The sequence below is a fragment of the Coregonus lavaretus genome, assembly GCF_964263955.1.
Source record: "Coregonus lavaretus genome assembly, chromosome: 13".
NCBI classification, from domain to species: Eukaryota; Metazoa; Chordata; class Actinopteri; order Salmoniformes; family Salmonidae; genus Coregonus; species Coregonus lavaretus.
In genome coordinates, this window is record NC_140000.1 from 45,630,069 (window position 1) to 45,648,389 (window position 18,321).

Here is an 18,321-nt window from a genome sequence, read left to right on the forward strand (position 1 = left end):
ACTTTTGATCTTTATTTTAGAGTCCGACAACTGACCGCCCCTTCAGGTCATACCCAGACAAACAGAAGGGTCGAACTTGGCTTCTGTGAAAAGCGGGGCTGGTTTTGTCTTTCTCAGAAGCGTATCAGTGCTAGTCTGTTATGATGTTCTGCCAAGCGCCTCAGGGTGAGCTGCAGGTCACAGGAATGCGTGAGCTCAGTGCTGCCAGCACTCTACTCTACCGATCAACACCACAATCCCTCTACAGGTGCTCACTCTCTCTCTGTAAAACAGACACACACTCACCCATACACATTCTCTCTGTCTCACGCACACACACACACAGCCATCCCCACCCTCATAGGTCCTATTCCACCTGCAGAGTGAGGCCTGGGAAGGCCTAATGCAGGCAGCCAGGCCCTGCTCCTGCTATTGGGTAAACCCTGAGATTAAGACAAGGGGAGGAAACTAGAGAGAGAGAGAGGAAAAAGGTTTTGAAAAGTTGTTTTGGAAGAGATGCGCAGGAAACTGGGAGTAGAGGTCTTTTTAGGTCAGATACTACTAGCTGGCAGAGGGGATGAGTGATTTGTCTCTCCAGAGAAGAGGGAGAAAACACAAGAGCCACACATCTCATAGTCGTAGTGGGTGGGGACGATCAGTGATGCTGAGATGGAGCATGGGAGACATTGGACCATACGCCAACAGAAGCAGAGTTCTCTATTAGAAACAAGGGCTCATTGTATCCTATTGGATGGTCCATGTGTGAGAATAGCACTTACTTACTGCATTATAACTACAAGAGGGCACGCATTAAATCTGATCATGAATCATTTTTCGTGACAGCTAATCACTTGTTTCCACAGATGGACAGCCCTTTGGATGGAGTTGTGTGTGTGTGTGTGTGTCTACAGGGAATAACACAGAACAGTTTATTTTACTCCATTTAATGTATGTGTAAGGGCTGAAACAGTGGGTTTTATTGTGCAGCTGTGTTTCTGCACGACAGAGTGAGGCAGGTATAGGGGAGGAGAGGCCTCCGCTCTTTCAATCCCGCTAGGCAGGCCCGTATGTTTCTTGGAGCGTACGCACTGACCACCATCCGCAATCATAACATGCTACCGCTCTCCTGGTCCACTCTCTTTGTTTGAACAAGTCCAATGTGGTTGGAGCCGTACATTTGCAGTGTTGGACGCAAGTGGTGCTGGAGGAGCTGCGTGAAACACCGAGAAATCAATGTCGGCGAGCAAGACACCGCCACCTCTCTCTATGCACACACCACTGAACATTTTCCAAAGGCTATAATATCCTCTTAGTGTGAATTAGAATTGCAAAGTGCATAGAGATTTTTGTGAGAAATGTGAGTCGTGAATCTCTCGATCAATAGTGTCTCCCAGAATCAAAGTGACTCAAGACCCCCACCTGGTGGTCTGTTACTAGTCTCTAGTCCAGGGATGGGCAACTCCAGTCCTCGGGGGCCGGAGTGGTGTCACACTTTTTCCAGATCCCAAGAAAAAACAGGTGATTAAACTAATTGCATTCTAAACTGAAAATCACAATTAGTTGATTATTGGAGTCAGGTGTGTTAGCTGGGGCTGGGGCAAAGGTGAGACCAATCAGGCCCCCGAGGACTGGAGTTACCCATCCCTACTCTAGACAGACTGCTTGCCTCCCACAATATACCAATGATCCATCTTAACATACCTGTACGTATACAACGTCAGTTTGGCATAGAGGAAAGGGTGGCGTTGGTACATCCAGCTTTTTTAAATCACTGCCTTATATGCTTCTTGCCCTATCGTAAACATCCCCAGGACACATAATAGTAGCTGGCAAGTTGGAGATCACAGGTTATTTTTAATGAGTGCATTTTTGCTAGTGGCTAGTTTGCATCAACTTCCTTCACTAAAACCACAGCAAAGGTTTTGCCTGCAAATGTTGGTTTCGAATCACGACGTGTCTGCCTCGTGATTTGTTGGGAGAGTTGTCTGTCTGAAGAGGACCCTCACGGAACAACCAAGAGAATCTGTCATTCATCCCAGACCTAGTACTGTTGCTGCCCTAGGTCTTGGATTTCCGAGACTGCTTTGTTACCTTCTTTGACATACCATGTAATTTTTGGCAAGTTAAATCAAGTGTAAACTGAGCTTGAACCCTTCAACAACTTTGCAGTATTAAAGTATCCATATTAGGTCATTCTAATGACCCTTAATCTTTTTTTGTTTGTTTGTTTGAACAAGGAGATTCTTGGTTTGAAGTTGAACAGTAAGATAACCATGAAAGAGCTATTTCTCATAGGTCAGGAAGGCTTTCCTGGTTAGGCCGACTTGGCTTCCATCTTAATCTCCAGTTGTAATGTAATAACAAACGCAGAGGAATCAAAGAGAGATCAGACAGGTGTGAACTCTCCACCTCTCTCTCTGTAATCCCCTCCACCACTTCAGACAAGATGAGGCCTTCAGCTAATTCCACCCCAACCCACACATGCGAAGCCAGGGGCTCAAGAAAAAGAGAACAAATGCTAATAATGAGCAGTATTAGATGAGAGAAAACAAAGGAAGAGATTAGAGGTTTTCTTTGAGGTAAAAAATACTTTCCTTTCATCTGGGGATTTTCTTAGGCCTACATGATGTAAAACCAGCCTGAAGTGGAAATATGTTGATCTGGATGAGGGCAGTTGAGAGAGAAGTCTGCAAAACATTACAATACAGACTAAATGTGACTACGATAAATCATTAGAACACTCAGTACACAAAATGTAAATTTGATAATTATGGTAATCATATAATTTTAAGTGTCTCTGCACTAATCATTGGATTTAGCAGCATTTTTTTGTTTATGAATGCGGCAAAAGACAGTCCATGATCTGTGCTTCATCTTCAGTGAGGACTGTGCACCCGATGACCCATCCTTTTGAGTCTGGGGAAGGCTAGCGTGCCAAGGTAACGATGGTCCATGACATTAGGAAACACTTAAGTTCTGAAGGCAGGATGATACTGTGCATCATTGGGGAATTTGTGGTTAGTATGTGAGGCACAATTTTGTTTGGAACCAGTAGTGGTTATCTTATCGTCATGGCAACCCATTTTGTGTTTGGGGGACTCAGCAGATTTGGATACCAGTGGTCGGTTTTCGGGGGGCGGGGGGGGGGTGTAAGCTGAGATACGAGAAATTATTAAGTGTTCGAATTTGGTTAAGGAAGTGGATGTGTGCACTGCTGCACTCAAGTCAAGAGTTATAGTAGATCAATATTATGCACTGGAGAGGTTGAGTTTCTCTGTGAGTAGGGTGAACCATGTTTGATTTACACTGGAATAATTGAACAGGAAGACCTCCCACTCAAGGTGGTCGGAGGCTTTCACAGCCACTGTGTACATCATGATGTTTTACAGTCTGAGTAGATCTACGGACTGATTTGCATTCTGGCTTTGAAAGTGAATATGGGTGAACTCTGGTGCAGACACATTGTCACTGATACAGAAAGAAGGCATCCATCACCCCTTGATCCCTAAAGGCTGAATCATGTCACAGGTAGAGAGAGAAGGAGAGAGGAGATGGAGAGAGTTTATCATGCCAGTTGTGAAGCCCTACTGATCGTGTAGTGTTCTACTGTGAGGTCTGTATGACCGGGTCCAGCTCTAGATCCACTGGGCCTCAGTGCTGGCTCTGACAGTAGCCAGCTGAGGAAACATGATATTTAAATCATTCATAATTAGCTTCTTCCCTTTACTTAATAACACGTGAAGACAAATGGGTTCCAAGAATTTTCTAAATGGAAACAGTTGGTTTGGAATGGGAGGCAGAGGCACATGGGCTTATATTGTAGTACTTCCACCCTCTTTGACGTTCTCGTTCATGTTCCTTCTCGCTCTCTTTTGCTCTCTCTGTCTCTTTCTCGCTCTCTCAAACACAAATACACAGAAATCTGATCCTTTCTTGTCTCCCTCCTTGAGCTCCCTCCATATTGGGCTTTTTCACATTCTCTTTCTTTTCACTATTTTACACATGCATTCTAAAGTTTTTCTCTGTAATCTCTCTACTTAGATAAACATTCTCGGAGATATTTACCGTCTACATTTCCTACGCCCATCTCTCTCTCTTCTATGCCCTTTGTGATTGGACCGAAAAACTAAATATATGTATTACTTTGTACATTCTCCTCACAATACATGTATAACATCACTGTACATATCAATACATATCATATCAATACATACACCCTACAAGGAAATAATAATGACTGTTTTGTTTTTTTATGGGGTAGATCAGATAGATTGTAACTTCCATCAATGTAATTGTCTGCATCACTTCCAATCCCCCATGTTTTTTATATATATATATATATATATATATATATACATACAGTTGAAGTTTACATACACCTTAGCCAAATACATTTAAGCTCAGTTTTTCACAATTCCTGACATTTAATCCTAGTAAAAATTCCCTGTCTTAGGTCAGTTAGGATCACCACTTTTATTTTAAGAATGGGAAATGTCAGAATAATAGTAGAGAGAATGATTTATTTCATCACATTCCCAGTGGGTCAGAAGTTTGTATACACTCAATTAATATTTGGTAGCATTGCCTTTAAATTGTTTAACTTGGGTCAAACGTTTCAGGTAGCCTTCCACAAGCTTCCCACAATAAGTTGGGTGATTTTTGGCCCATTCCTCCTGACAGAGCTGGTGTAACTGAGTCAGGTTTGTAGGCCTCCTTGCTCACACACGCTTTTTCAGTTCCGCCCACAAATTTTCTACAGGATTGAGGTCAGGGCTTTGTGATGGCCACTCCAATACCTTGACTATGTTGTCCTTAAGCCATTTTGCTACAACTTTGGAAGTATGCTTGGGGTCATTGTCCATTTGGAAGATCCATTTGTGACCAAGCTTTAACAATCCTTTGGTCCTTAAATGAAACTGGTAAATTATGGTGGAAAATAAGTATTTGGTCACCTACAAACAAGCAAGATTTCTGGCTCTCACAGACCTGTAACTTCTTCTTTAAGAGGCTCCTCTGTCCTCCACTCGTTACCTGTATTAATGGCACCGGTTTGAACTTGTTATCAGTATAAAAGACACCTGTCCACAACCTCAAACAGTCACACTCCAAACTCCACTATGGCCAAGACCAAAGAGCTGTCAAAGGACACGAGAAACAAAATTGTAGACCTGCACCAGGCTGGGAAGACTGAATCTGCAATAGGTAAGCAGCTTGGTTTAAAGAAATCAACTGTGGGAGCAATTATTAGGAAATGGAAGACATACAAGACCACTGATAATCTCCCTCGATCTGGGGCTCCACGCAAGATCTCACCCCGTGGGGTCAAAATGATCACAAGAACAGTGAGCAAAAATCCTAGAACCACACGGGGGGACCTAGTGAATGACCTGCAGAGAGCTGGGACCAAAGTAACAAAGCCTACCATCAGTAACACACTACGCCACCAGGGACACAAATCCTGCAGTGCCAGACGTGTCCCCCTGCTTAAGCCAGTACATGTCCAGGCCCGTCTGAAGTTTGCTTTTGGATGATCCAGAAGAGGATTGGGAGAATGTCATATGGTCAGATGAAACCAAAATATAACTTTTTGGTAAAAACTCAACTCGTCGTGTTTGGAGGACAAAGAATGCTGAGTTGCATCCAAAGAACACCATACCTACTGTGAAGCATGGGGGTGGAAACATCATGCTTTGGGGCTGTTTTTCTGCAAAGGGACCAGGACGACTGATCCGTGTAAAGGAAAGAATGAATGGGGCCATGTATTGTGAGATTTTGAGTGAAAACTCCTTCCATCAGCAAGGGCATTGAAGATGAAACGTGGCTGGGTCTTTTAGCATGACAATGATCCCAAACACACCACCCGGGCAATGAAGGAGTGGCTTCGTAAGAAGCATTTCAAGGTCCTGGAGTGGCCTAGCCAGTCTCCAGATCTCAACCCCATAGAAAATCTTTGGAGGGAGTTGAAAGTCCGTGTTGCCCAGCGACAGCCCCAAAACATCACTGCTCTAGAGGAGATCTGCATGGAGGAATGGGCCAAAATACCAGCAACAGTGTGTGAAAACCTTGTGAAGACTTACAGAAAACGTTTGACCTGTGTCAGACCCTCTTGTTATTGACCAAATACTTATTTTCCACCATAATTTGCAAATAAATTCATTAAAAATCCTACAATGTGATTTTCTGGATTTTTTTTCCTCATTTTGTCTGTCATAGTTGACGTGTACCTATGATGAAAATTACAGGCCTCTCTCATCTTTTTAAGTGGGAGAACTTGCACAATTGGTGGCTGACTAAATACTTTGTTTCCCCACTGTAGTTGTGGATTTAAAAGAAAACATGAATCATCAGCGTACAATGACACCTTTGTTTTTAAGCCCTGGATTTCTAATCCCTTGATATTATTGTTGGATCTGATTTTAATAGCTAACATCTCAATGGCCATAATAAATAGATATGCCGATAGTGGACAACCTTGTTTCACTCCTCTTGACAGTTTAAAACTCTGAGAAATAGCCATTATTTACTATTTTACACCTAGGGTTACTATACATGATTTTTACCCATTTTATAAGAGATTCTCCTAAATTGAAATGCTCCAGGCATTTATATATAAACCCCAGTCGTACTTTATCAAATGACTTTTCGAAGTCTGCTATGAATAGCAGGCCTGGTTTCCCAGATTTTCCATAGTGTTCTATTGTTTCCAGTACTTGCCTTATATTATCTCCATTGTATCTTCCATGTAAAAAACCTGTCTGATTAAAATGAATAATGTCCGACAATACCTTTTTAATTCTATGCGCTATACATTTTGCTAGAATTTTTGCATCACAACACTGAAGTGTAAGGGGCCTCCAATTTTTTTTTATGGACTGGATCTTTATATTTTCCACTTGTATCCTGTTTCAGTAATAATGAAATCAGACCCTCTTCTTGAGTGTCTGATAATCTACCATTTACATAGGAGTAGTTAAAACATGCTAATAACGGTCCTCTTAGTATATCAAAAAAGGTTTGGTATACCTCGACTGGTATGCCATCCAACCCTGGAGTTATCCCGGACTTAAAGTATTTAATTGCATCAAGAAGTTCCTCCTCTGTAATTTCACATTCACATGAGTCTTTCTGTATGGCTGTTAATTTTATATTATCAATAGAAAAAAAATCGCTACAATTATCTTCAGCTAGAGGAGATGGAGGCGACTGAAACGAAAACATATGCTTAAAGTACTTTGTTTCCTCCTTCAAAATATAATTTACATTTACATTTACATTTTAGTCATTTAGCAGACGCTCTTATCCAGAGCGACTTACAGGAGCAATTAGGGTTAAGTGCCTTGCTCAAGGGCACATTTACGTCATTTAGCAGACGCTCTTATCCAGAGCGACTACAAATTGGTGCATTCACCCTATAGCCAGTGGGATAACCACTTTACAATGATACTTTTTTTTTGGTGAATCATGGGTGACTCCGTCAATTGTAACCAGTTTCATGAAAAAAAATTTGGTAGCATTCCTATGTTGAAGATAAAAAAAATAATTTGGTGCATTTTCCCCCATATTCCATCCAGTTTGCTTTATTTTTATAATATATTACACTTGATCTTTCTTGAATAAGTTTCTCCATTTCTTTTTGTTTTTCCTCTAATTTATTATGAGCCTCTATGTTACAGTTTTTATTGCCATCTATCTGTTCTGTTAGACCTATTTCCTTTGTTAGTATAAACTCTTTTGACCTAAATTGCTTTTGTTTTTGAGATGAGTACTGAATTGGATGGCCTCTAAAGGCACATTTTAAAGGCGTCCCATACAATAAGGGGATTTGCTGTACCTACAGTGGGGAGAACAAGTATTTGATACACTGCCGATTTTGCAGGTTTTCCTACTTACTAAGCATGTAGAGGTCTGTAATTTTTAATCATAGGTACTGTGAGAGACGGAATCTAAAACAAAAATCCAGAAAATCACATTGTATGATTTTTAAGTAATTAATTTGCATTTTATTGCATGACATAAGTATTTGATACATCAGAAAAGCAGAACTTAATATTTGGTACAGAAACCTGTGTTTGCAATTACAGAGATCATACGTTTCCTGTAGGTCTTGACCAGGTTTGCACACACTGCAGCAGGGATTTTGGCCCACTCCTCCATACAGACCTTCTCCAGATCCTTCAGGTTTCGGGGCTGTCGCTGGGCAATACGGACTTTCAGCTCCCTCCAAAGATGTTCTATTGGGTTCAGGTCTGGAGACTGGCTAGGCCACTCCAGGACCTTGAGATGCTTCTTACGGAGCCACTCTTTAGTTGCCCTGGCTGCGTGTTTCGGGTCGTTGTCATGCTTGAAGACCCAGCCACGACCCATCTTCAATGCTCTTACTGAGGGAAGGAGGTTGTGGCCAAGATCTGGCGATACATGGCCCCATCCATCCTCCCCTCAATACGGTGCAGTCGTCCTGTCCCCTTTGCAGAAAAGCATCCCCAAAGAATGATGATTCCACCTCCATGCTTCACGGTTGGGATGGTGTTCTTGGGGTTGTACTCATCCTTCTTCTTCCTCCAAACACGGCGAGTGGAGTTTAGAACAAAAAGCTCTATTTTTGTTTAATTAGACCAAATGACCTTCTCCCATTCCTCCTCTGGATCATCCAGATGGTCATTGGCAAACTTCAGACGGGCCTGGACATGCGCTGGCTTGAGCAGGGGGACCTTGCGTGCGCTGCAGGATTTTAATCCATGATGGCGTAGTGTGTTACTAATGGTTTTCTTTGAGACTGTGGTCCCAGCTCTCTTCAGGTCATTGACCAGGTCCTGCCGTGTAGTTCTGGGCTGATCCCTCACCTTCCTCATGATCATTGATGCCCCACGAGGTGAGATCTTGCATGGAGCCCCAGACCGAGGGTGATTGACCGTCATCTTGAACTTTTTCCATTTTCTAATAATTGCGCCAACAGTTGTTGCCTTCTCACCATGCTGCTTGCCTATTGTCCTGTAGCCCATCCCAGCCTTGTGCAGGTCTACAATTTTATCCCTAATGTCCTTACACAGCTCTCTAGTCTTGGCCATTGTGGAGAGGTTGGAGTCTGTTTGAGTGTGTGGACAGGTGTCTTTTATACAGGTAACGAGTTCAAACAGGTGCAGTTAATACAGGTAATGAGTGGAGAACAGGAGGGCTTCTTAAAGTAAAACTAACAGGTCTGTGAGAGGCGGAATTCTTACTGGTTGGTAGGTGATCAAATACTTATGTCATGCAATAAAATACAAATTAATTACTTGAAAATCATACAATGTGATTTTCTGGATTTTTGTTTTAGATTCCGTCTCTCACAGTTTAAGTGTACCTATGATAAAAACATTCTGTCCCCTATCAACACTTTTTAAACTTTTGGTGCCAATGAGAATGACATAAGAAAGAAGTCAAGACAACTAGCTTGATTGAGGCTCCGCCATGTATATCTCACTAGATCAGGATATTTAAGCCTCCGTATATCTACTAGTTCTAATGTATCCATGACATTCACAATTTCCTTAAGAGTATGAGGGTGATTGTTTGTTTGTGGTGTGATTTCCTTTACGGTCCATTGAGCTATTTAAAACAGCATTATAATCCCCCACCATAATACTATTGTCTTGAATTGCTTGCAGGGTTGATAATGTATTATATATATTGTCAAAGAAGTGTGGATCATCATTATTTGGTCCGTAAAGGTTAATGAGCCATATCTGTTTATGGTCCAATAACATATTTAAAATAATCCATCTACCTTGCGTATCTATTTGGACAATTTGCACATTCGGATCGAAATTACTATTGATTAATATCATCACCCCTTTTGAGTTTCTTTGTATATTAATGAATCTTGCACGTAAATATAAATGGTATTTTTCAGATATATTCAGTATTTCACATGCATCCATTTAAAGGTGAAATCTAGTTTAGTCTCTAAAAAAATACAATAATAATAATAATGCAAGTATTAGCCCAGCAGGATTGAAGAGGTGGATATTCAACTGATTGTCTTAAATAGAACTACTGTATTTTGTGCATTTGGCCCCATGGCCACACAGAGTAATCACAGATGGCACCTTTAAAGACCCAAAATGGCTTCCCCTTCCCACCTCTCCATGGGTATGTATCAGTTTCACTCCCTGAGTCTCTGGCTCAGTGTTGAGGCCCTCAGCCCAGTTTCTCCAGGGCACTGTGTAGTATCTTCAGGTCGTCTCTCATTTGGCCCAGGGCATGCTGGATCTTACTGGGCTGGTCCAGAAGCTCCAGGCTGCAGGTGAATGGGTCGTACCGGACAGAGAAGGGTCGTTGAATGGACGACGAGTACCGCCTGCAGGTAGAACGATAAGGTTTTAATACATTGCGTCCATACTTGCGAATAAGCAACCATTTAATTTTAAACATGTTCTCTGGCACAAAATGCGTATCAGTCAATTAAAATCTTTGATTTACTTGCACATGACAGCTAAATTGTTGCTGGTGCCATCCTATAACATGGAACACGTTAGCCCTATGCTAACCTCAACAGGTGGCACTGATTATATCCTGGCACAAATTCTTCATCAGCCTATCAAAGATCCACCAACCAATGGCATTTCTTAAAATAGGTCAACCCTGGCCACTAGAGGGATATTTTAAACCTACAAATTCAAGGTTTACTTTTGTCAGAGAGGAAGAGAGAGACCCAACTGTGGAAAATCTCTCCCTCCAGCAGGGGCCGTGAATTTTTTGGTTTGGAGGTCAATGAGTGTCGAATTTGGTCAACGAACAAATGAATGGCTTACTTGCTACGTGAGGTTTATTTGATCGAATAAAAGTGATGTAATGTTTAAGTTGTTATGAGTGTACTGATATAAGTAGGACACGTGACATCCTGGCCACTTTGAGAAAAAAACACTTTATATTGGAGTTGTCTCGAGAATGGCTATGCATATTCATAACATGAGGCTTGTAGCATAGTATTTCTCTCAATTGAATACAGGCGGTTGATGTCAATAACCCTCATCGAATATTCAAATAAGGATTACAATAATGAGATGTATCCACCAATCCAAAGAAAGGATAAGCGGGAGCTAGACAGCCCGCCGTGCCGCTTTGTAGACAACGACTCCCGTTCTTAGGGCGGAGAGACATGTATCTTGTCAGTATATCCATAATCTTTGCTGTTCTGTTGGTCTGTAACAAAATGTTGTGTGCCAATATTGCATTGATGCATCCTTGACTACACTACTAGCTACTACTAACGTTAGACAACATTTTCACGTTTTCGCATTTATGACAAAATCCCAAATTTTTGTTTATCTGTTTCACACACATCCATGTGCTTTTATGGAAAAATTATATGAGATCCTTACAACATTTAAGTTTATCGTACATCGTATAGAATAATGAAGAGCCTTATGGATTTGTCAAATAGCATGTAGACTATCATTGTCATCATAGCCTCTAGGTGGCATACACTGCTAAAGCGGTTGACTTGAAATCGATAGTTCACCATGGGTTCGAGTCCCCCTTGTATCGAGCTTTTTTTGTTGAGGAAAAACTGTTCACTGCCGGTCCTTGATGCTCAATTCAAAACGCATTTGACCAAGTGGATGATTATAATAATGCACAGCCTGCAAAATGTTGTAGGCCTGCATGTATGTGTAGCCTACATAAGAATCCTAATGACAGCCAAGTGTGATAAACTTCTTTAAAATAACTAATACTGCCATCTGTAGGATGATGATGAGATTGCAAACTACAATCCTACTGTACACTTTGTAATGCTCAAATAACTTATATGTGACAAAGTTGATGATTATATAAAAATGCATATAAAACATTGTAGGCCTAAATGTAAGTGCACACGTCCATGTAAATGGCCTATGCAATATGATTACTAGGCCATAGCAGTATGTTTGTCTGCTAGGCTGTTGGCTGTAGGCGTCCCTTTTCAACACACTAATACAGTACATGTATATCTACATTTCAAAGGGGGAGGGAAACTCATGTGAAATTCGAACCCTTGCCACAATCTACGACAATTACGTGGACTTGGCTCTTTACACAGAGAGCAATTTGACCAGTAAGTCAGATACACATGATACTTGCTTTGATGATCAGAACGTGCTGTTAGACTGAGGTATGGTAAGGACGCTTCCATGAACAAGTGTTGGAACACGTCCAACCACGTCGACAATTTTAATTGGCGGATGCAGAACTTGTGCCAGGATATAATCAGTGCCACCTGGTGAGGTTAGCATAGGGCTAATGTGTGCCATGTTATCGGATGGGACCAGCTACAATTTAGTGTTCTGTCACGTGCAAGTAAATATACTATTTTAATTGGCTGAAATATGCATTTTGGGCCGGAGAACCTGTTTAAAACTCCCTAGTTAGCATAATAAAAATAATCTGTCAGTTTAAGCTAGAGAGATCTGTTTTTGCATTGGATGTGTCTCAATGCACTGCATCCGCCTATGTAACACTTCCGCATTTGCGGTAAAAGGTGACAGAGCTAGAGTGATGTTTGTCAGACCATGAGACATCCCAAAAATCGGCTTAGACAGGGCTTAGACTCTTATGGGTTAAATTTAAGTATGGACCTCGACTGTCTCCTCAAGTCATCTCATCTCTCTCAAAATGATGGGTTACACACACTTACACACACACAGTGCCTTTTGAATTGTATGTGTTTTACTCTGTCAGGGATGGGCAACTCCAGTCCTCAGGGGCCTGATTGGTGTCACACTTTTGCCCCAGCCCCAGCTAACACACCTGACTCCAATAATCAACTAACCATGATCTTCAGTTTAGAATGCAATTAGTTTATTCAGCTGTTTGTGCTAGGGACGGGGTAAAAGTGTGACACCAATCCGGCCCCAGAGGACTGGAGTTGCCCATCCCTTCTCTATGTCCATCCATACTCAGCTCATTCAGATGACATTAATATATTACAAAACATATTATGCTAATTATGAGTACAGGTTTGCAGCCTCTCTAAACCCTAACTCCTTAACAGCTGCCTTCAGTCTGATTTACTTCTGTGTCCTCACTCAGATCCCCTGAGGTTCCCACTGGCTCCTCTCCAAAACCCGTGCAGCACTACATCCAGGAGCGACAAGAGCAACTCAAACCCAAGGTATACACCACATCTTACACATTTCATGTGACGTACTGAAGTGCTCACATACAGTGGGGAAAAAAAGTATTTAGTCAGCCACCAATTGTGCAAGTTCTCCCACTTAAAAAGATGAGAGAGGCCTGTAATTTTCATCATAGGTACACGTCAACTATGACAGACAAAATGAGAAAAAAAAATCCAGAAAATCACATTGTAGGATTTTTTATGAATTTATTTGCAAATGATGGTGGAAAATAAGTATTTGGTCAATAACAAAAGTTTCTCAATACTTTGTTATATACCCTTTGTTGGCAATGACACAGGTCAAACGTTTTCTGTAAGTCTTCACAGGGTTTTCACACACTATTTTGGCCCATTCCTCCATGCAGATCTCCTGTAGAGCAGTGATGTTTTGGGGCTGTCGCTGGGCAACACGGACTTTCAACTCCCTCAAAGATTTTCTATGGGGTTGAGATCTGGAGACTGGCTAGGCCACTCCAGGACCTTGAAATGCTTCTTACGAAGCCACTCCTTCATTGCCCGGGCAGTGTGTTTGGGATCATTGTCATGCTGAAAGACCCAGCCACGTTTCATCTTCAATGCCCTTGCTGATGGAAGGAGGTTTTCACTCAAAATCTCACGATACATGACCCCATTCATTCTTTCCTTTACACGGATCAGTCGTCCTGGTCTCTTTGCAGAAAAACAGCCCCAAAGCATGATGTTTACACCCCCATGCTTCACAGTAGGTATGGTGTTCTTTGGATGCAACTCAGCATTCTTTGTCCTCCAAACACGACGAGTTGAGTTTTTACCAAAAAGTTCTATTTTGGTTTCATCTGACCATATGACATTCTCCCAATCCTCTTCTGGATCATCCAAATGCACTCTAGCAAACTTCAGACGGGCCTGGACATGTACTGGCTTAAGCAGGGGGACACGTCTGGAACTGCAGGATTTGATTCCCTGGCGGCGTAGTGTGTTACTGATGGTAGGCTTTGTTACTTTGGTCCCAGCTCTCTGCAGGTCATTCACTAGGTCCCCCTGTGTGGTTCTGGGATTTTTGCTCACCGTTCTTGTGATCATTTTGACCCCACGGGGTGAGATCTTGCGTGGAGCCCCAGATCGAGGGAGATTATCAGTGGACTTGTATGTCTTCCATTTCCTAATAATTGCTCCCACAGTTGATTTCTTCAAACCAAGCTGCTCACCTATTGCAGATTCAGTCTTCCCAGCCTGGTGCAGGTCTACAATTTTGTTTCTGGTGTCCTTTGACAGCTCTTTGGTCTTGGCCATAGTGGAGTTTGGAGTGTGACTGTTTGAGGTTGTGGACAGGTGTCTTTTATACTGATAACAAGTTCAAACAGGTGCTATTAATACAGGTAACGAGTGGAGGACAGAGGAGCCTCTTAAAGAAGAAGTTACAGGTCTGTGAGAGCCAGAAATCTTGCTTGTTTGTAGGTGACCAAATACTTATTTTCCACCATAATTTGCAAATAAATTCATTAAAAATCCTACAATGTTTTTATCTGGATTTTTTTTTCTTAATTTGTCTGTCATAGTTGACGTGTACCTATGATGAAAATTACAGGCCTCTCTCATCTTTTGAAGTGGGAGAACTTGCACAATTGGTGGCTGACTAAATACTTTTTTTCCCCACTGTATAGACATACACCACTTGTACGCATTGATGTACCTCATCTTAATCTTGGCATCCTCAAAGCTTTCTGAGACAAAGTAGACAGGTTGGAAAGTCTGGTCCTGGTAAGGCTGGATTGCAGTCTCCTCAGGGTTGAATGGCTTGTACTCAGGTTCGTTAGAGAGAGCATACTGAAAGATGGAAAATAAGAAAAGTGATTAGTTATCGTTTTAGACTCCTTCAGAAATGATTAGGGGCATGTTATATGAAAACAGAGATAAGAAATTAGGAATTAGTCCCCTCTATCAGTACAAAGCTACAGAGAACCAATGTAAAATCCTACTCACAATGAGTTCTCCATAGGAGGACAGGAGGCCGGCACCGTATGCCTTCACAGTTCCATTCTGCTTACAAAGTCCAAACTCCACCGTGAACCAGTACAACTGTCGGAGGAATGACAACAAGTGATGAGGAAATGATAAGGCTCCATGTCACGCCTGACAACACATCAGTCAAATTATCAGATTGGTCAGTATTTTATATTTTCCACTAGATGGCAGCAAAGGGCCATTATTTGCAGTCCAACACCCAACCTCAGTGCAGTATCTAATGTTTTACATTTAATTGGTAAGTGCTTATTTTGAAATGAAAGCTCAAAGGTCAGCTCTTACGGTTGAGAGTCTCTCAATATCCTCGTCTGATGCGCCCAGTGAGGCTAGGCCGATTTCCTGCAAATGACAAACAATTGTGAGTGTTACGCCATGATAAGACGTTTAATGTATTATTATAATTAATGTATTATTACTCCCAAACATTATATGAACCATATTATAAGTCTAAATGTTTTTACCTGGGAAAACTGGGCAAAATCTTTGTCTGCAAGCATAGGAATATGGCCAAGTAACTCGTGACAGCAATCTCTGAGGGAAAGAAGCGCAAAAGCAGTGAATACATGATGCACATGAATATGTCCATTGATTAGACTCATTATCATGATACACATGAATTAGTAAACTGATTATCATGACGCACATTTATTATTTCAAGTGATCCTACTATGACAATAACACCAATTGACTTACGGCTCGGGGGAGTGCATGGGTGCGGAGGCGTGGCGGATGTACTGGGTACACTGGAACAGTCTGAAGGCCAGGCTAGCTAGGAAGTCTCTGGCGGAGAGTAGCCCTGCCACCGGACGCAGCTGGAAGCCTGACTTCTCTGGACAAACAAGAACACATAGCAAGGTGCCACTGTCAGACATACACATATTCACCAGTGGCATACATGCTGATGTTCATACACGGTGACTGTTTCTGCAATACGAGAACAATCCCTAATGTTATTGGTACTGTTGTAACCAATCTACATGAAAGTAACGAGGCACAATCAATCTATAAGGTGCGCACAGTCATTGACCAGAATTACTCAGTCAATGGAAAGTAATGGGCATGCCGGATTTGCCTCTGTCGTTGTCTGTTCTATCCCTTGAAGCTGGTCATAGTGCTGCCATTGCTCTGTCCTTCAGGCAGAGATAGACTGCTGCACCTCACCTTTGAGGAAGGCAGAGACCTCCCGGAGCTGGGGGATACTGTCCTCTCCGTAGCCACACTCCCTCTCCAGCTGCTGCAGCCCATCCAGGAACTGTCTGCACGCCAGGTCAGGGTAGATGGTCCTCAGGGTCCGGTACACCTCTCTCCTGTTAAATGACAGCAGCAGCAGAGTCATTAGAACACTGTCATTCGAACTCCACAGGTATATTGACTGCAGATTATTATCATTATGAAAGAAGACTAGTGGTCGATGTCCATCTCCTGTATACTATACATGAGCTGTTATTCTCACCATGTGGCCACCTCCTCTGGTGTGTACTCCACTCTGGGTAATGGTTCCCCCCTGTGGAACAGAGATCAATGCATCAATGCATCAATCATTCCTTTACTAATGCATTACTACAATGTCATGCCTTTGGTCCAATGATGCAGTGCTGGCACCCAAGAGCGACTGACAACATGGGAATAACTTTTTTGAAAGGGGAAAATTATGGGATCAATTTACTGTTTGTAATTCGCTGCAAGTTCAGCAATGAAGCACCTTCTTTTTCTGTATTCTGGATCACTGAATCCCTGAAAAGGGAGTAATTTAGTTAGCCATAACATTTTTTTGTTTTTTTTAAATCATTTTTGATAGTTGAGTATTATTTCTAACAATCAAGTGAATTTTACAAATATTGTATCAATGTCATATAAATGGTAGCCTAAGGTAAAACATAAACAATTACTGGATGATCCTGGTCCATATCTGGATCATATTTCGTTATCAACAGGTTGCATTTATCCAGATCTCTGATCTTTCTGGGGAACCAGGGAACTAAAACAAGGAAACAGGAAAAATATGGCAGAGCATAATTATTTCACACAATTTAAATGATTAGGTGTTATTGTATTCTAAACGATAATAAAACCAATAAAACCATTACTATTATTAGACATGATTATTATTTCATTATAATGTTATTATAACCTTTTTCCTCTGGGATGGTGCGTACATCGTCGGCGACTCTCTTGAGTGAGTTGATGAAGATGTTTGTGTCGGAGCTGTGCACTTCACACCTCATAAAGAACTCCAGATCATCACAACCACTGTTCTTAGACTTCCTCCCTGGTCGGCTCTCAATATGCAGAAGCTTGGCTTCAAACGTCTGAATGCATGGTAAAGACATAAATATCATATTTAAGCAAACACATTTATATTTTATCATATTGATTCGATGCCGTAGATCTGATTTATTGAAGCTCTCCATCTGCAACTCATATATAATGATGAACATGCTTTCCTTACCTCAAAGACTTTGCCAGTTTTAAAGAACCCTGCATTCTTCCCATGGCTGAGTGCGAAAAGAATGTTCAGTGTCACCGTTCCTTCCTTTTCCTCAAACACAAAGTTTTCACCGCACCGCGATGGGCCAGGGGACGATGAACCGCTGGCGCGCTCTTTCCGGGCATCTTCGATCAGACTTCGCTTTCTGCCGACGAACTGAATGTTTTGCACCACACTCTCCGTCTTCATTGAACTTATGACGATTTGTCGTAGACTGTCGAATATTGCAGAGTCGCTATGATTTGTTTGATCGAATAGTCTATATAGGCTTATTCTCGGATACTGAGACTCTGAGGCACAGCGGTGTCTGAATCGTTGCCATCAGGAGGGAGACAGGTTTATATACCAGTGCTCACATAATTCTTTATGGAAATGAGTTACGCAAATGCACACGTCTGATTTTTAGGTGTTATGCGTCATAACATCCAATCTCCTTTTAATGGAATAAAAATAGTTTTATGGAAGCACTTATAGGCCTAATATATTGAAAAAATTGCGTTTTGTAGCCTACAAAATATGATGATGAATATTGATAGTTTTACTTACGTTTATTCTAGGCTAAATATGTTTCTTTCCATTGCTTTGTAGCAGGTGCAACAGGTCATTGTGCAAAACATTTATTTTCCCCTGACTTGAGATGCTCTCCAAGGTGCTGAAACGCACGTTGACAGACTCTAATACAAAATGTGTTCTCACAACCAATTATAGCATAATA

At 41.7% G+C, this 18,321-nt stretch overlaps 1 protein-coding gene across 2 annotated transcripts; it reads right to left on the reverse strand.

Annotated features, from left to right (window-relative positions):
- Positions 1-39: 39 nt before the first annotated feature.
- Positions 40-18,278, reverse strand: th2 (tyrosine hydroxylase 2). 2 transcript variants are annotated; one of them, XR_014614147.1, is made up of 13 exons: positions 17,568-18,278; positions 17,250-17,427; positions 17,008-17,096; positions 16,785-16,852; positions 16,572-16,622; positions 16,280-16,425; positions 15,812-15,947; positions 15,580-15,649; positions 15,401-15,457; positions 15,077-15,172; positions 14,787-14,920; positions 10,098-10,315; positions 40-2,666 (listed from the first exon to the last, which is right to left on the reverse strand). XR_014614147.1 is itself a non-coding variant. In XM_084175699.1 (12 exons), the coding sequence occupies exons 1-12, from the start codon at positions 17,793-17,795 to the stop codon at positions 10,156-10,158; spliced, it is 1,413 nt and encodes a 470-aa protein (XP_084031825.1). In that variant the 5' UTR covers positions 17,796-18,278; the 3' UTR covers positions 9,048-10,155. The 2 variants fall into 2 exon arrangements, 1 of the variants encoding a protein (XP_084031825.1); XM_084175699.1 differs by lacking the exon at positions 40-2,666 and having other exon boundaries at positions 9,048-10,315.
- Positions 18,279-18,321: the final 43 nt, after the last annotated feature.